The sequence below is a fragment of the Astatotilapia calliptera genome, chromosome 12, assembly GCF_900246225.1.
Source record: "Astatotilapia calliptera chromosome 12, fAstCal1.2, whole genome shotgun sequence".
Classification (NCBI taxonomy): domain Eukaryota; kingdom Metazoa; phylum Chordata; class Actinopteri; order Cichliformes; family Cichlidae; genus Astatotilapia; species Astatotilapia calliptera.
This window is the reverse complement of record NC_039313.1, coordinates 27,123,580-27,143,519: the sequence shown is the minus strand read 5'-3', so window position 1 is coordinate 27,143,519 and position 19,940 is coordinate 27,123,580. Positions and strand designations below refer to the sequence as shown.

At 42.5% G+C, this 19,940-nt stretch overlaps 1 protein-coding gene across 16 annotated transcripts in view; it reads right to left on the bottom strand.

Moving 5' to 3' along the window:
• The window catches only part of LOC113033089 (voltage-dependent N-type calcium channel subunit alpha-1B-like), a 321,621-nt gene that overhangs the window by 164,584 nt on the left and 137,097 nt on the right, over positions 1–19,940 (bottom strand). For 13 of the 16 annotated variants that reach the window (XM_026186433.1, XM_026186426.1, XM_026186427.1 and 10 more), the window contains 3 exons: positions 7,502–7,537; positions 1,421–2,161; positions 307–494 (listed from right to left, as the gene is read on the bottom strand). In XM_026186433.1, the coding sequence (XP_026042218.1) occupies positions 307–494; positions 1,421–2,161; positions 7,502–7,537 (965 nt within the window). The remainder of the gene's footprint in view (positions 1–306; positions 495–1,420; positions 2,162–7,501; positions 7,538–19,940) is intronic. The other 3 variants (XM_026186421.1, XM_026186423.1, XM_026186434.1) reach the window with 1 other exon arrangement.

Sequence of the window (19,940 nt, the reverse complement as noted above, 5' to 3'; positions counted from 1 at the left end):
AAACCTAAACGATACCCATCCCTAGCTGTAATTGCAGCAAAAGGTGGTTCCACAAAGTAAAGACTCAGGGGGCTGAATAATTACGCACACCTCACTTTTCAGTTATTTATTTGTAAAAAATGTTTGGAATCATGTATGATTTTCGTTCCACTTCTCACGTGTACACCACTTTGTATTGGTCTTTCACGTGGAATTCCAATAAAACTGATTCATGTTTGTGGCTGTAATGTGACAAAATATAGAAAAGTTTAAGGGGGCCGAATAGTTTTGCAAGCCACTGTATATGTTAATAGGTTAGGTACTGACTTTGTATTAGGGTGGTCTCTCCAGGTGGGGAGGTGATAGTCACAGGAGGAATCTGGATGGAGGTTTGCCTAGTTCGTCTGACATTCCTCTGGTTATCTGAGTCTTCTATATGGTCAGGAGGCCAGCTAGTGCCCCCAGAGCCTTGCTGGGGGGTGATAGCCAAGGACTCACCCTCTGAATCGCCAAACCTGTGCCAAAAGAAGAGATATAATCTTAGTTCCTCTACTGTGTACTGTGTAATGTTGTGACTTCTGCAGGAATTGTTCCTTGTTCTGGTTGAGACTCAAGGAAACTCTGGTTCACACATTATGCCTATAACTAGGCATAATGTGTCCATGTAATTCACCTTTATTACTGAGAAAAGGGGGTGTCTGCCTTTTTATTATTTTTTCCCACAATAGAATAGAACACCTCTTTATTGAATTATTTTAAATTATGTGTGCTCCATGCCAACTGTGCCAATAAAATATAAATAGTAAGACAGCAGGAATTAATAATAAACAGGAGAAATATATAAAATTAAAGGGAATATATACAAACTAGTAGAATATATTTCAAACAAGAGAGACGTACATTGGAAAACAAAGTGCTTGGAAGTAGTGCAAAGAACTTGGTCTAACTAGAGTCTGTGTGTGGGTGGCTCGAGTGATGAGGGTTACTCAAACCATGGCTCATATTGGTGAGGTGAGTTGTCAGGGGCAGAGTGAGATGAGTGGTCAGGGGCAGAGTGTGAGCGGATAGTGTTTGTTATCAGGCCGAATTGCCCAGGGAAGAAGCAGGTTGTGAGTCTGGAGGTGTGGGACCTGTGCCGACCAGAGGGCAGCGGGTTAAACAAATGGTCCTGTTTTTTTTTTTTTTTTTGATACAAGAAGATCCGGTGATGGCCTCCAGGGGTAGCAGAGGGTAGCCAATTTTTGGAGCAGAGTTAATTACCCTCATTTTCATTGTAGATATGAAATATTATAAATTTATCGTTGAACACTTATAGGTAACCTCCTTGGGCTCAAATTCCAAGCTCCAGCCTTTTTATAGTGTCACTGTCAGTGTCACTGTGTAGTTGAAATCAAATAGTGAACAGAACAACAGTATTACCATATGTAACCATAGTTTTTACCTCTGACTATGGGTCTTCTCTCTGTCATTAGATTCTGTGGAGTGTCCCCTGGATCCGTGAATGCGATGCCTTCTTCTCTCTCCACTGGCACCACTGCCTCCTCTGGAATTCCTATCTCCATTCCTGTTAGACAAATGTCCATCTTTGTGGCGAGATCTTCGCTCTCCCCTCCCTCCACTACTCACTGTCCCGTTGCCACCTCGGGACTGCCGGTGTGAATGATGATGGTGGTGATCTCTCTCGCCTACGTTCCCCCAACCTCCACTGTCATCCACTGAACACTGATGGCGGTGCTTCCTGCCTCCCTCCCGGCTGTGGGACCTCTCACTCTTCCCCCGTTTGTCCCGGCTGCTGTCATGGTTTTTGGAGCGGCTGTGATGGATGTGATGTCTCCCATTATCATTAGTTTCCTGTTTTCGTTCTCTGTCTCGGTGGTAGTGCTGATGGCGGGGCTGGTGAGGCACAGGGGGAGGTGGGTCCGAGGCAGTGTCAGCCTCCTCTGACAAGCAAGTCTTCTTGTGGTGGTGCTGGCTGCTGCCACTGTGGGGCTCAACAACCAACGGCCGGTCAAGGTGAGTCTTCATGTCTGGCCGCATGTGTAGGGCTGACGCTATGTGCAGTCGCTCTTCTGAAGTTAGCTCACTGTACAGCGCCTCACAGCTTGCGTGGTTCTGTTTTCTCAGTTGGCTGGCCCTTTGTTCCCACACCGACATCGTCTTCACTGACCTCTGCTGCTCCTTACTAGAGAATGGAAAAAGAAGACAAATTATAACCACTGTAACATTAATTTTACAACCTAAAATAGTGTATATATTCTGAATCATCAACATCAACTTTTAAACCAATGCAATAGTCACAATAATCTGTAAGTTCAGCAAATGACAAAACCAATTCCAATGGACAGGTAGAGTATCCATTGTGACAAATTCAGTATGTATGCATTTTATAATTCATAGCACATAAAATTAGCTGTATACGCTATTCAGTGTTGGGAAGGTTACTTTTAAAATGTATTACACTACAGATTACAGAATACATGCACCAAAATGTATTTTATAACGTATTCCGTTACATTACTCAATGAGAGTAAAGTATTCTGAATACTTTGGATTGCTTAATATATTGTCATGCTTTTTTACAACTACATGAATGTACTATTGCTGTGTGATTTTTTACTATTACTGAAGGTTACTTGCCATACCAATACTAACTAGATTTTTAAATGTTAATATAAAACTATTCTGCGCGTATATAAAACAGGTCCGCGGTTCTGAACCGTAGTAAAGGGACCTCTGGCTAATACGTCAGGTTCATGTCGGGCTCGTAGCCGAAAACTAGCTTTACTTTGTTGTCTGGGTCAACTTTGCTAGCGAGAGATAGAGAGAGGCGCTGAAAAGCTGGAACTTATTGTTTTGGAAGAAAATACGAACACGGTGTACAGTTGAGTCTTAATTGCTTACTTAAAACTGGGCTTGTCAGGCACTCTTTTTTGGCTGCAGCAGTTTTTATTATATTTACATGCTTCCATCTCCCGTTTCTGTTCGGTGACAACTTGTACTTTCGACTCTCCTTTTTCTCCCTCCCTCGCTCACAGACACATAACGGGTATGACAGTCCATTCTCCCTGCAGCACGGACTACACTGCCCATGACGCTACACATTCTTTAGGGCTATGCCTCAAACACTCTGCCTATCGCCTTCATATTGAATAATTTTTTGAATAATAATTTTTACAAATATTTCTTCACGTCATTTATGCGGGCCACAAGTAGAGGTGACATGATTGAGACACACAGTCTCTTAATGAGTGTTTTGCTTGGGTCCAAAAATAGAGAGGCCTAAAATATGAAACAGGAAAAAAACGCCCTGTAATCTATTTATTTCAACAAAGTAACTGTCGTGGGTTTAGGAGTAAATCTTTGGATGAAAGGAAAGCTTATCTTAAAGAGAACAATATTTGCTTTAAGTGCTGCGCTTCATTCACTCATCCAGCGAAAGACTGCCACAAAAATGTTCAGTGCAGAGAGTGCAAGAGTGAGAACCACCTTACTGCGCTACACCCAGGGCCTGCCCCCTGGATATCAGAGACTCCTGTAACCACAAGAGAGCAAGGCGGGGAGCAAGGAGAAGAAGCACCTCAAGCTGTCACAGCAAAATGCACAGACATTTGTGGGACTACCGTCAGAGCAAAGTCGTGCTCCAAAATCTGTCTTGTCAGAGTTTATCCAGCTGGCCAGAGGGAGAAAGCTGTTAAGGCGTACATTGTTCTCGACGAGCAGAGCAATAAGTCCTTGGCAAGAACAGAGGTTTTTGAGCTCTTTGGAGTTACAGAGGGCACGGCAGCATACACCTTGAAGACCTGCTCAGGAGTTATTGAAACAACAGGGCGCTGAGCCAACAATTTCATCATGGAGTCATTAGATGGTAAGACTACTCCCCACCTTAATCGAATGTGACAGGCTCCCTGATGATAAGTCTGAAATCCCCACACCTGAGATCGTCAGACATTATCCACATTTCAAGCGGGTTGTGGATAAAATCCCGGCTATAGATCCATCAGCAAGCATCCTGATCTTGCTCGGTCGAGATGTACCACAGGCACACAAGAGTGATACAATGGACCCCACGATGCCCCCTACGCCCAGCATCTCGACTTGGAATAGGTGATTGTGGGAGAGGTTTGTCTCGGAAAAGCCCACAAACAAGAGTTTGTAAACGTCTATCGGTGCAACGTGCTGAGTAACGGTCGTACATCTCTGTTCGACCCTTGCACTAACAGTCTACTTATCAAAGAGAAGCTTGACACTCCAGAGCAGCATCGTCAGTTTCCAGGAGCTAACGCATCCGAAATCCTATTTGATGGGAAAGACAGCCTTGGTAAAGGGGTCTTCCAGCAAACGCCACACGACAACAAGCCTGCTATGTCTGTGGAAGACAAAGTCTTTCTGGAAATAATGGACAACGAGGTCTTCATGGACGACTCGAATAGTTGGGTGGCACCACTACCCTTCAGGTAACCAAGGCGCAAACTCCCTAACAACCGAGCCCAAGCAGTCAAGAGTCTTTTGACATTACGGCACATGCTGGAGAAGAAGCCAGACATGAAAGAAGATCTTTGAGGCAGGTCATGCTGAACCAGTACCACCACCCACTGGTGAACAAGAGTGCTGGTATTTGCCAATCTTCGGAGTTTATCATCCGTGCAAACCAGGTCAAGTACGGGCAGTGCTCGACTCCAGCACTAAGCATGATGGTGTCTCACTGAATGACATCCTGCTGAGTGGCCCTGACTTGAATAATTCACTTTTAGGAGTCCTCATCCGCTTCCGCAAGGAACCTGTAGCAGTGGCAGCAGACATAGAACAGATGTTCTATTGCTTCAAAGTCTGCCATGATCACAGAGACTTCTTACATTTCCTCTGGTTCGAGGACAATGACCCCACCAAGCGCATCACGGAGTATAGGATGACCGTGCACGTATTCGGCAACAGCCCCTCTCCCGCTGTTGGCATATACAGCTTGAGAAGAGCAGCTCTGCAAGGACAGGAAGACCACAGTGCAGAGGCAAAACAGTTTGTTCTAAATAACTTCTACGTGGACAGTGGTCTTGCTTCCTTCCCCACCAATGACAACGCCATCCGAGACCTGAAGGAAACCAAGGAGATGTTGGCTGATTCCAACATACGGCTATATAAGATAGCCTCCAACCACGACGTAGTAGTGGAGGCGTTTCCACCTGAGGAACGTGCTAAAGAGCTGAAAGACCTAGAGCTAGGTGTGGATCCGTTGCCTATGCAGAGAAGCTTAGGTCTCAACTGGCACCTTCAAACCGACAGCTTTATCTTTCTTGTCTCCCAGGAGGAGAAGCCGTTTACCCGTAGAGGTATTTCTTCCACAGTTAACAACATATTCGACCCGTTGGGGTTTGCAGCTCCTATTATAGTCCAGGGCAAGGCTATAGTCAGAGAGCTATGCACTGAGCATTGCGATTGGGACACCCCAATACCTGCTGAAAAAGTGGCACAGTGGATGTCTTGGAGAGACTCACTGAAGGCACCCGAGCAAGAGGAAGTCTGGGAAAACAAAAAATGTCCAACTTACCTACTGATTGGTTGACCCAATCTCCTCCTTTCACCCAAGTTGGTTTGAGAAAAAATGATAGGGATGACTTGCCGCATTTTGGATAGTATGTTGCTCAAGATGCATTCCCCTAGTCTTTCACACAAAGTGCTCACCACGCTGATGGCAGAGGTCGCAGCTATCATGAATGCCCGGCCAATAGTCCCCGTGTCTTCCAATCCAGACATCCCAACCATACTCACCCCTGCTATGCTTTTAACACAAAAGGTGGACTCTGTGTCTGCTCCTTTGGAAGACATTGACCTCAAGGATCTCTACCAAAGTCAGTGGAAGCAAGTTCAAAGCCTTGTGGATTCCTTCTGGAAAAGATGGCGTCAAGAGTACCTGATGACACTCCAGCCGAGAAGGAAATGGCAAGCAGAACAAGCCAGCCTGCAAGTTGGAGATGTTGTGCTCCTAAAGGAAAAAGAGGTTAAACGAAATCAATGGCCCACAGGACTTGCGGTAAATACCTTTCCGGGTCAAGACAGCAGGGTCTGGAAAGTGGAGGGTAGAGTTGTTCAAGGAAGCACCCCCAGGGTGTATTCGAGACCCACCACTGAAGTTGTGTTGTTACTAAGAGGGACATAGTGGTATAGTACTCTATACCAGGCAGGGAGTGTGCTGCCCCTTTAAGGCAGGCATGATAATTTGGGTGTGTGTTTTTTGTACCAGCCGACTTGCCAGGGAAAAACAGTCCTTTAGCCAAACTGTTGTCTGTTCCACTGTTCGTTTGCTTTTTCTTGCTGAGCCTGAGAGAGCACATGCCTGTAAGTAGTTGCTATCTATTTTGTAAGCTTTCCAGCGTTAGTTTTGTGTAGCAGTTTAGAGTTTTGTGTGAGAAACTTTCTTTTGTGAGGAAAAACGGCCGTGATGCTAACACGCTAGCCCGTCTATGGGATTTCCTGTGTAATGTTAGCATTAAGCTAATAGCTAAATGCGTGGGCCTAATAAACAGTGAAGTCTAGATATGCTCGTGTTTATGTGTTATATACATTGTAATTCATGGCTTGATGTTTGATGTTGTAAAGAAAATGCAATTACAGCAGAAATGTAATATTTTATTTTTGTTTCCGTACCAGTTTTACAGTGCTTCTACAGTAAACATCTAAAACCTATCCGCTGACTCCTGGATGTTTATTGTGGACCTGTTAGCTATCTGCCAAGCTTCTGCCAAGCTAGAAACCAGCTTCACACCCTAGTGAGGGCAGAATAGTAACTATATTCTGAATATCACCATTTAAAACAGTAACTGTAACGGCATACAGTTACTCATATTTTGTATTTTAAATACGTAATGCCGGTACATGTATTCCGTTACTCCCCAACACTGACTCTAGTTTACATCATGGCAGACAGAGTACCTACATGCAAAATAATTTACTGTATGACGAAGGTGCAATGGAGCTTTCAACAACAAGCTAAATTTATCACAGTATACTGTGGAGACAGCTCATTCATGAATATGCCTCAACTGGCCAAGCATGGCTACATTACCATGCTTTGACATCCTATGATTTTTTTGTCAATTTGTGTTTAATACGCGGCTTTGAAATGGCTGGAAGCATACACTGTTCAAAGTGTATGACCTACACTGAACCATTTAGATTATAATAATGGGAAATTATATATTTCAGTGTCATTAATGTCAGGAAGCCAATCTGATCACAACACAGTTAAGGACAAACTTTATCCCAGGTTTTTAAAATGCCATCATCCTGCAAGTGTATTCCTTGTGCTCAACACATTGCACTACACTCATGTTAAGAGGTGGATGGAAAACATGGAACTGGACTTGTTGGATGAACAGAAAGCCTGCAACATAGTATGTATGATGAGAATGCAGGGCAGCTGTTTTACTTAAGCATTCTTGCTTTCAGAATGTCAATGATGACACTATGATCATGTATGCATGTAACTGGCACTGTCATCCACCTTGTTCACAGACAACTGGGTTTTTACCTCAGGTAGTGATGGACTGGGGTGCAGACATAACTCCTACAAACACATAAAGGGAGCAACATTGAAATACACAGAGGGAGAGAAGGAATTTCAAATGGACAGAAAAGGCAAAAGCACAGAGAAGGCAAATTAGCTTTAGGGAAACTCATAGGAGGAGGAACATGTAGATCAAAGACACTAAATTGTACAAGGAGAATGTTTTCCTGAAAGTGAGCAAGCGAACAAGTGAGCAATTTAGGTGTTCAGAGAGTGATATGATTGCATTAGCAATAAATTTAATAACACTCTATATTAACAGTTACACACTATATAGAACCACTTTATAGAATTATATTTGTTCGCAGATGTTTGCAGCTATCAGCAAATAGTTATCAGCTATTTTGAAACAAAAAAAAAAAAACCACTTTTTATCCATAACAATACTATACAATACAATTTTATTTATATAGCACATTTAAAAACCCGAAGGCACACCAAAGTGCTTCACAGTAATATGTAGAGTCAACATAAGTCAATAAAAGGGTACAAATTGGGCACTAGCACAGACAGGATAGAGGCACTAACAGACCAGGAGAGTTAGATAAATACAAAATCTGCTAAGAAGACAAAAACAGCAGTAAAATTAATAAAAAATAATAAATTTAATAAAAGATTTAAAAGTTTAAAATTTAAAGGATTTAAAAGGGTATTAACTGGTCAGGAAAGCAAAGTCAAATAAATATGCTTTTAATCTTGATTTAAAGGATTGGATAGAGTCCAAGGCTCGAATAGAAGCAGGGAGGCTATTCCAAAGGTTGGGTGCAGCTGAAGCAAAGGCACGATCGCCTCTGGTCTTCAGTCTGAACTTAGGTTGGGCCAGGAGTAATTGACCTGATGATCTTAATGCACGACAAGGAGTGTACAAATTGAGGAGGTCAGTGAGATAGCTGGGCGCAATGTTATTCAGGATTTTAAAAGTGAGTAGCAAGATTTTAAACTCAATGCAATATTTGATTGGTAACCAGTGTAGATCAACAAGAGCCAGAGTAATAGGGTCAAATTTTCTAGTTCCAGTAAGAAGGCGAGCCGCAGCATTCTGAACAAGTTGCAGCCATCGAAGAGAGAAGGCTTGGAGACCACAGTAGAATTACAATAATCTCACCCGGAGGTCACAAAAGCGTGGATAAGTTTTTCCAGGTCCCTGTGTGGTATATAATGCTTAGCTTTAGAAATCTGGCGCAGTTGAAAAAAAAACAGATTTAACTCCAGATGATACTTGCTTATCGAGCTTAAAGGAGCTATCCAAATAGACACCCAGGTTACGCATAGAATCAGAGAGACAGAGAGTTAGCTAGGGGCCCCAGCAGGGCAACAAGCTGGTCTCGAGGAATATGGTGGTCGAACACCATAACTTCAGTTTTTCTCTCATTTAAAATGAGAGAATTTTCTGACAGCCAATCTTTAACCTCTCTCAGGCAATCGTACAGGAGTTCAGTGATGCTGATAAATCATCAGCCAGTTGACAATAGATTTGAATGTCATCAGCGTAAAAGTGATAAGAAATATTGTATTTTTCACATATGGAGCCCAAGGGTAGCATATACAAAGAGAATAATAAAGGGCCCAATACAGACCCCCTGGGGCACACCACAGCAGAGAGGGACAACAGAGGAAGAGTATCCTCCCATCACAACAGAGAAGGATCTATCTGTGAGGTAAGAATTAAACCAGTTAAGGGCAGAACACTTGATGCCTACAACATGCTCTAGCCTCCTCAAGAGTATATTATGATCAACCATCCCATATGGAAAAGATATATATAAATCTTATAACGTTTTTATCTGTCTTGTATGAAACTTGTATGAAAAGAATACAAGAGTGAAAACATATATAAGATCCCTTGAAAAATTATACAATGAAACTTGTATGTTTTGTATACTTACTAAAAAAATATATGAAAGTAATGAGAAAGTGGCCACTTTCATGAGTAAATCATGTAAGCCTTATATGATTTATATATGATTTACTCATGAAAGTGGCCACTTTCATGAGTAAATCATATATGTTTTTACTATTTCTTTTCCATATGGGATGCCAAAGGCTGAAGACAGATCCAATGAAACTTAAACGGCAAGGTGACCAGAGTCAGCAAATACAAGAAGATCATTATAGACTCTTAGCAGTGCCGTTTCAGTGCTATGGTGTGGCTTAAAGCCAGACTGGTATTTGTCAGTGATATTATTTGCAACTAAGTAAGCCTGTATTTGGAGAAAGAAGGCTTTCTCTAAAAATTTTTTGATAAAAACGGAAGCTTCGAGATTGGCCTATAATTGTCAGGGTCTTTCTAATCGAAATTACTTTTTTTAAGAATGGGGTGCACTCCCGCATGTTTAAAGGCACTCGGGACACAGCCCACAAACAATGATAAATTCATTAAGAATAAGATGCAAGGCCCAATTTCCTCAAAACCTTCCTTGATAATTCGGGATGGAAGGATATCGTGCACAGAATTTGAGTTTCTCAGTTGTTCAATTATTCCCTTAAGAGTGAGGAGTGATAACAGCTCAAAGTGAGAAAAGGTGGACATGCATCCTAAAGCACAAGAGAGTGAGAGTGTGAAGCCTTCAGTAATAAAACTTTTCCACTAAAATGATTAAGAAATTGCTCACAGAGAGCCTGAGGTTACGTCCACACGTACCTGGGTATTTTTGAAAACGCAGATTTTTCTATGCGTTTGCACCTTTCGTCCACACGTAAACAGCGTTTTTGGTCACTGAAAACTGAGATTTTTAAAAACTCTGTCCAGAGTGGATATTTTTGAAAACTCCATTTTTGCATTTACGTGTGGACGAGAAAAACGGAGAAAACGGAGAAAACGCAGCGTCAAAGGTGTGCGCATTTTTTGACGTAACACTGTGCGCCACGTTATTGTTTCGGTGAAATAAATTTCTACAATACTGTTACTTGTACTCTCTGCAGTGTTTAAATGCTTACATATACACACACAGTTACTGTCCCTCCACACATACGACTCGGTTCTGCTTCTATGTCCAGCTTTGTTTACTTTTTCCCACCGAGGCTTCTAGACTTCTGATTGACCAACATTTCTGCACGGTTAGGAATATATCGCCACCTGTTGCTTTGGTATGTTCCTAGCAGCATTTTCCTTCATTTCTGCCTTTCCGTGTGGACGGGATTATTTTTTAAAACGAAAATGGAAAATCTCCGTTTTCAAAAATACCCGTGTACGTGTGGACGTAGCCTGAGCGTTCTTGTCCATTTGCTGTTATGTAACTCCATAACAGCAAATGCTATTTATGGTCTCTTCACAAGAATGATAAGAGAAATAAACTAAGCCAATATGGCATGTCTGTTAGTACAGAGACACACATGTTAATATGATCTCTGGTCTCCCACTCAGAGACACAGGTCTCCAAGTGTCCAGCATTCAGACGGCTACCTGAGGACACTCATGTGAGAGAAAATCTGCTCACACAGATATGTAGAGTCAAATACTGTCAAGGCCTCTGCAATGTTCTGAAGACAGTTAAACTTCAGGTAGTGATGTCCAGCAGGTGAAAATGCAAGCTCCATGAACACGCACAGCTGTGGATTCCAGCTGCTTCAATGTTGCATTAACTGGCGTTAACTCAGCCAGTTAATGCGAGACAAATCTAGCTGCTCATTAAAGATTTCTGGTTTGATCAGAAAATAAAACATTGGTCCATACACCTGAAAGTCCCAAAAATGCATTGTGTCTCGAGTCTACGGATGTATCCGTGTATTTCCATGGTGCTGATGCTGCGCTGAGCGGACAGCTCCTGAAGCTTTTGAAGTATCAGAATGTGGAAAGCTAACAACGCCCCTCTTACCAGTAGGCTAAGTTATTTTTAGCCAATTACAAGTTGAATCTGGTACTTGGGGTTGTTAGTTAAGATACCGTCATTAAGAAGAGGCACAACTAATGTGTCTATGCGAGCTGATTTGCGATGTGCACCGCTGGCGCGGCCATTTATTTTTTGATGCACCTTCTCAGATTAATTCACTGCGTGTCGTGCCCAGGGCTGAACTGGGACAAAAAAAACAGCCCGGGCATTTTGACTACAGACCGGCCCACCAGGTATTAAAGCCATAAAGCCTTTGAGTGAAAACAAACGCGATTGTGACAGTGATGTACAGTCTTGTTGGTATATGTATGATTTCTATACATTTTACACCAGCTAAAAACTTTGGTTGTAAGATTCAGATAATTATTTAATAACAGCCAGACATTTTAAATGAAAATAAGAAAGTATTTCTTTGTGCCCCCCTTTCCCTGTTAATGCCCCACCTGGCCCCCTGGCAAAACTTTGCTAGACCCGCCCCTGCACAGTTACCAGCTGTCAGCTATTTAGAAAATGACATTGGTGTTTTTTGTCTCTCAGAAACAGTTCATAACTTCCCTTCAACTCATTCATGTCACCTAAAAGGTAAACCTGTTTCTCCATCACCTGTTCAGCTCTGATGATTCAGTAAGGACATCTCCTGGTTTCATCTTCTTGTTTCCCTCTCACCAGATAACCAAACCGATATCGTGACCAGCTGTGGCTCCAGCAAACCTCAGCTGATACTAGAAATGAATATTAAATAAATTCTAACAACAGCTGATCAAGCTTAAACGTGCTGCTGTTATTTAGTGCGACATCCGGCGGTTTTCTCTTTTCGGCGCAAAGTGGGCGATAAACAAACAAGAGAGAAAAGCCGATCAGCTGATCATTGATCAGTTTCATGATTGACTAGCAACAGGGGGGGGGGGAGAATGAGAGAAGAAGAGGCAGCTGTGCAGCAAAGACAAAGAATAACTCCACCTTTGTGTCTTTTTTCATTCTAGCTGAAGTCCGGGACAAACTGCGTCCCCTCTCAGCTCAACACGAAACGCGTAATAATTTCTCTGAATGCGGGACGATTCAGTCTTTTTACGGGACGGTTGGCAGCTCTACTAACTAACCTTATGAATTAAATAAAGTTCAACATCAGTAACATCATAGCACCCACCCAGCTGTATAGAAACTCCGTCATGCTAGCTAGTACGCAGTACGAGTTATTGCAACTGACTGTAAAAAGTCAGCACAATGAAAATAAACTTCACCTAAACTTGGTTTATATCTGACCCAGACAGACTGCAGGTCATAACTTCTTACCTGAAGTTCAGTTCACCTGACGCTCGGACCGGCGGCCACCTCGGGTCTCTCCTCGTCCTGTCTCCGATCTCCCTCATCCACGTGCTGGCTTGTACTAAAACAACATCTGCCTTTAGTTTTTTAAGCTGGTTAAATATCTTTAACGTCTTCTCTCTTTAACGTCTTCTCAATAACTGTAACAGTTAGTTTCTCATTCATTTTTCATTTGTTCCTTGGTAACTAATCATAAATCGTTTACCTAATTGTAAAGTGTAACTGTAAAGAAACCTAACTTGTTTCACTCTTATAAGCAGGGAGGCGCCCGCTCACTGGGCAGACATCGGCCAACATTTTCCTTGTTTACTGCCACTTGCCAATAAGGAAATGATATCCATTGATGTTAGTGGCCATTGAGAAAAACAAAACAAACAAAAAAGGGTATAGATATCAATTATTGGCCAAACTGTTATTTTCAACAAGAATGTGTCAGTAAGTCAATATTGGCTAAGCAGAGCAACACTGGTATACTATATGTTATCCACTATGCAACAAATATGAAAACAATGCAGAAAAGATGCTTAAGATAATTTAGAAGATAAAACAGCAGCTCTGATTCATGCTTCTATTCTCAAAACAGTTTAATGTAATTGCAGCAGAGTGCAAATCACAGCTGAGCAAACTGTGTGGAATAACAGAATATCTGTTTAGTCAGAACTAATTATTGACTACTGATAAAAATCACTATCAGCCACAAGTATCTGCTTTCAATTTCTGCCATAATGGCCATGGTTTCATAGTCTGGGAATGGGTAATGAACACACTTGTGTCTTTCAGCTGTTCAGACTTACAGTATCTTCATTCTAAGTTCTGTCTAAGTTAATATAAGGCCAGGATAACAGGTCCTCTTGATTGCTGACAAAACGTTGATAGTAGAGGTACAAAAAGTACAAAAATGCACTCAAAGACAGAAAGTAAAAAGTAGCAGTTTGAAGGACAATACCAGCTGTTCTTTTGCAAAGTTAACTTATACAGCATGATCAATCATGGAGACACAAACTTTTTTTGGCTTTGCCTCCACAACTAAACAGAAAAAAATAATACTATATTCAATGGTTAAAGGAGGTGGGGAACCCTAAGATCAGTCCATGAACACCACAGCCACTGGGCACCAGTCCATCCAAGTACTTTACTATAAATTCACCACAGCAGGGCAACCTAACCTGTTTACCTACACTAAACTGCGGGGGATTTTCATGCAACTTTTGAATGACAAAGTTAGTATACTAACTTTAATAGTGCGCATGCGCCAACCAGCGTGCAGCCTGTTACAGTCGCTCCTGCTTTTCTCTTAGTTTAGCTCTTTTTTCTTACGTATTCTTTTTTTTTCTGACTTGTATTTTCATCCGTTTTCCGTTTCATCCGTTTTCATCTCTTACTCAATCATGTGGATTGAGAGAGTTTTTGTTCTTCTGGTGGCCGTGGAACTGTTACTTTTATCAAGGAACGGAACCGCGGCACATCTCCTACACTCACGGACTGTTTACTCCAGAGATCAGCTGATCGCCCTGATGCCGGCCGGCTCGCTGGCCAGGCCCGCAGAAGTACCAGCTGAAATTTGGAGGAAAACACATCGGGGATGCAGAGGTCAAGGACAGAAAAGAAGAAAAAAGGTGACGGTGAGACAGCGGAGGCTCGAAGCGAGGAGGAGGTATAAACCATGTCTGCCGTCTATCGTGATGGGAAATGTGCGATCGTTGGCAATTAAAATCGACGAGCTCTCAGCACTGGTACGGAGTCAGAGGGAATACCGAGAGTGTAGCCTGATGTGTTTCACCGAATCATGGCTGCACCAGGACATTCCCGACGAGAATGCTTCCGTGGAAGGCTTCCACACTGTTCGGGTGGACAGGGACAGCATCGCTAGCGGTAAGCGGAAAGGAGGTGGGCTTGCTGTTTTAGTTAACAACCGGTGGTGTAACCCTGCCAACATAACAATCAAGGAAAGGATTTGTTGCCCGGACACTGAACTGTGTGCTGTTGGACTCAGGCCGTATTATTTACCCAGGGAATTCTCTCACGTCATCTTGGTGGCTGTTTATGTTCCTCGCTCTGCTAACCCCACAGCTGCATGTGACACTATCCACTCTGCAATAGCTCGGTTACAGACTCAGCACCCGAATGCCTTTATTGTGATCTCGGGTGACTTCAACCATGTATCACTGGACAATACACTACCAACATTCAAACAATATGTGGACTGTCCCACCAGGGGAGAGGAAATTTTAGACTTACTGTATGCTAACGTCAAGGATGCATACAGCTCCTCCTCCCTCCCCCCACTTGGTAGGTCAGATCATAACCGGATTCACCTCACCCCCCGCTATGTGCCAATTGTGAGGAGGGAACCTGTGACCACCAGGACTGTTAGGAGGTGGTCAGAGGAGGCAATAGCGGAACTACAGGGCTGTTTCGAGGTGACCGACTGGGAAACACTCTGTGAGCCTCACGCCGAGGACATCAATGGGCTTACTTAGTGTATCACAGACTACATAACTTTCTGCACCGACTCCATTGTTCCAGCTCAGACTGTTCATTGTTACCCAAATAACAAGCCGTGGGTGACTAAGGACATCAAAGCCCTCCTCAACAACAAGAAGAGGGCTTTCAGAGGGGGCAACAAAGAGGAGGTGAGGAAGATCCAGGTGTTACTAAAGGACAAGATCAGAGAGGCTAAGGACAATTACAGGAGGAAGCTGGAGTGGAAACTCCAGCAGAACAGCATGAGAGAGGTGTGGAGGGGCATGAAGACCATCACTGGATTCAGGCCAACCAACAGCAGGGGAGCTGAGGGAGGTGAGAATAGAGCCAACGAGTTGAATCTGTTTTTCAATAGATTTGACACCACAGTGTCTGCTCCCACCCCCACAACCTCACCTGTAGTCAGCCTGGAATCCAGAGCCACACCACTGTGCCAGCCTCTCTCTTCACATGGCGCTGTTGCCTCCTGTGAGATTCCTGACACCCCTCCCCCACCCATCACCTTCACTCAATACCAGGTTGAGATGCAAATGAGGAGACTTCACTCAGGCAAGTCTGCTGGACCAGACGGAGTGAGTCCCCTCGTCCTCAAGACCTGTGCCCCCCAGCTGTGTGGAGTCTTTCATAAACTGTTTATGCTGAGTCTGAGTCTGCAGAGGGTCCCAGTGATGTGGAAGACATCATGCCTCGTCCCTGTACCAAAGACGCCACGTCCCAGTGGCCCCCAGGATTACAGGCCCGTGGCACTGACCTCTCACATCATGAAGACCCTGGAAAGGCTCATCCTGGACCAGCTGCGACCCATAGTAAGACCACATCTGGATCCCCTTCAGTTTGCTTATCAGCCTCGTCTCGGAACTGAGGACGCCATCATCTACCTGCTCAATCGTGTCTACACCCATCTGGACCAGCCGGCGAGCACTGTGAGAGTCATGTTTTTTGACTTTTCCAGTGCTTTCAACACCATCAGGCCGACCCTCCTGGGTGATAAGTTAGCAGCGATGCAGGTGGATGCTTCTCTGGTGTCCTGGATTGTTGATTACCTGACAGGAAGACCACAATATGTACGTCTCCCACAGTGTGTGTCTGACAAGGTGATCAGCAACACAGGGGCACCACAGGGGACTGTCCTCTCCCCCTTCCTCTTCACCCTCTACACCACAGACTTCAGCCACTGCACAGAGACCTGCCATCTTCAGAAGTTTTCTGATGACTCTGCGGTGGTTGGATGCATCAGCAGGGATGATGAGACAGAGTACCGGGCTGTGGTCGACTCCTTTGTCACGTGGTGTGAGCAGAATCATCTGCAGCTCAACGTGGCAAAGACCAAGGAACTGATCGTGGACTTCAGGAAGACCAGGAAACACTTGACCTCTGTTTCAATCCAGGGGGTCAGTGTTGACATTGTGGAGGACTATAAATACCTTGGAGTACACATTGACAATAAACTGGACTGGGCTAAAAACACCACAGCACTTTACAGGAAGGGCCAGAGTCGTCTCTATTTTTTGAGGCGACTGAGGTCCTTCAACATATGCCGGAAAATGCTGAGGATTTTCTATGAGTCTGTTGTGGCCAGTGCGATCCTCTATGCTGTTGCATGCTGGGGGAGCAGGCTGAGGGTCGCAGATGCCAACAGACTCAATAAACTGATCCGTAAGGCCAGCAATGTTGTGGGGATGGAGCTGGACTCCCTCAAGGTGGTGTCGGAGAGGCGGATGCTGTCCAAGATAAAGACAATGTTGGATAACACCTCCTACCCACTCCATGACATGCTGGACAGTCACAGGAGCACGTTCAGTGAGAGACTGAGATGACCGAAAAGCACCACTGAATGACACAGGAAATCTTTCCTGCCTGTGGCCATCTCCCTGTACAACGCATCCACTTAACACACTGTTTGCTGCTATAACTACACATGTTTCTTTTTCAGCTATTTATTTATGAGTGACTTATGTATGTATGTATGTATATATATGTATATATTGTACTATTCTTAGTTAGTGTATTGTCTGTCTTGTCTTAATGTTGGTTTATAATGGAGCACTGTAACAAAAAATAATTTCCCCCAGGGATCAATAAAGTATTCTGATTCTGATTCTTAAGTTTGTTTTGCAGAACATTTCAATACGAAAAAATAAAAAAAGGTAACAACCTTCACATCATATATAGATCAAATATCTGATTTAACAAGTAAGGACATTACATGTGCTTTAAATTTCCACTTCACTGAATAGCACTGAGCAGTCCTTAATTTTAAATATGACCTACTGTCCTGACCTTCCTCTCCTGCCCTGTCGTTCTTACAACTTTCTCCATCTTTGAGTGGCAATATCTTGCACCCTCCCTGGGAAATACAGCAGCTGTATCTTCAGCAAGTATCTTCAAAATGTTTTAATTTAAATTACCCACCACCTAAAAATGTTATTCCCTTTGTACTCTCTACCTAAATGCCGAAGAAATGCAACCACAACTTATGAAGATCTGCATGAAAAACAGTTGAAAAGTGATTTTTTGTTGTTGTTGTTTTTATGTGTTTTTGTATGTCTAATATGTTTGCTTATATTGGTGAACGGGCTGTAGTCGACTGGATTTATGAAGGGGTTACATATAAAATAAAGAAACTATTTGCTTTGCAAGCATCATAATGACTCTGACTCATTGTGGATTATTGTGCCTGCATTAAAACCAATCCAATCCAGAAAACAAATGTGTGAAGCCTGTACTAACACTGCATTATTTTGGTCACTCTTCTCCTTTATCCACTATGATCAGTTTTGAATTTCTAATTTGCACTGCTCTTGGTAGAATGCTGGTCATTACTGAAATAAACTTGTTACAACTTTGTTTAAAAGTCTGAACTTTGCGTACCCATCATCAGTGTACCTGACATGGGTAACTTGCACATCTGTAGAGGTACTATTAATAACATATTCAGGTGCTGGAGTAACACAAGCAACCATCTATACTAGAGATGGCACGATACCACTTTTTTATGTCCGATACCGATACCGATATCATAAATTTGGATATCTGCCGATACCGATATGAATCCGATATAGTGTTTTTTAATCAACAAAACTGTTTTTTAAATATCTTGCTGCATTTTGTATAAGTTCATACTCAAGTTTAAAACAACAACTACACTAAAGCTATTCTGTTATACCTGTATGCAAAAAAAAAAAATTTCATAGTTCAGCAATACTGATCAATCTAATAAACTTAAACCTACACCATCCTCCCTATTCTGGTATTTTAAAGAGTACTTAGCATAAATATTAAGCAACCTAACTAATAGGGTTCCAACTCCCAGCAACAACAAAAATAAATAAATAAAAAATAGGGAACCACCCCTCACGCTCCACCTCATGATGCTTAATCGACGTAATCAACCTTAATTTGATGGAGTGTGAAAAAAAATGCACAGAAATCAATTCTTTTTCAAGAAATATTAAATAGATTCAACATCTTTCTTCAACAAAATTGCAGACTGCACAGATGGTACCTTCCCAAAGGAAAAAGTACTATAGCTTACTAGGGTATATATATTAGACTTAATAGTTACTATATGCAGTAATGGACTTCTATACATTTACATCAGATTAAAACTTTGGGTGTAAGATTCAGATAAATATTAAATAATTAAAAGCGAGACATTTTAAATGAGAATAAGAAAGAAAAGTATGTCTTTGTGTCCCCTTTTCCCTGTTAATGCCCTATCGGCCCCCCTGGCTAAACTTTGCTAGATGCGCCCTTGCACAGTTACCAGCGTCAGCTACGTAGAAAAAGATCCTGGAGTAGAAAGTAATATTAAATACATTCTAACAACAGCTGATCAAGCTTAAACGTGCTGCTGTTGTTCAGCCGCTGGTTTCCTCTTTCTGGTGCAAAGTGGGCCAAAAGCAAACAAGAGACACGGACTCGCGACAACAAAGCCGATCAGCTGATCATTAAGCAGTTTCATGATTGAAGTAGCAGCCGGAGAGCGAGAGGCAGTCGCTCGTTAAGCTTAATGCAGGAATGCTTTACAAACATTCAGAGATGGACTTACACACTTGCTTTACTTCTCTCGGGGATAACTTTGTCGGAGATGAAATGCCGGGTTGCTAGCCAAGCTCCAAATGCTATCCAGACCACCGACAGGTCCCGCATGCCACAGCCGCTCTATCACGTGATGCATACTGCTCCGACGTGCTAACGTTCTGAGGTGAGTTACGGCGTGTTGCAAGTTTTGTGAGGTGCTTTCGTGATATTTAATGGATCGGATTACATTTTTTATTTTTCTCCGATATCCAATCCAGTAATTTAGGTCAGTATCGGACCGATACCGATACGTAATATCGGATCGGTCCATCTCTAATCTATACAATGTCTTTTTGTGAAGAACTCCCTTCATTTAGCAAGACAAAACACAAATAATTTTGTATTACAATAATTCAGGTGCTTAAATATCTCGACTGCAATCACCCACTTAAATCTTGCAGAATTATATTCATAACAAAAACAACAAAAAACCACTACATTATAATTTGATATTTTAAGTTGTGATTAAAAGCTATCATTGTTCATAAGTGTCAGTTATTATCTTTCTACTATTTAAATTCAATAACTAAATATCAGGTTTAAATTATTTCTAAACCACTGTACCTTTACATTTTACACTATGCCCCAACATACACTGAACAATAAAATAGCCAGCTTGGAAAATGAGTCAAACCTGCAGTTATACATCCACATACATGGTTTAAGCAGGAAATCTAAAC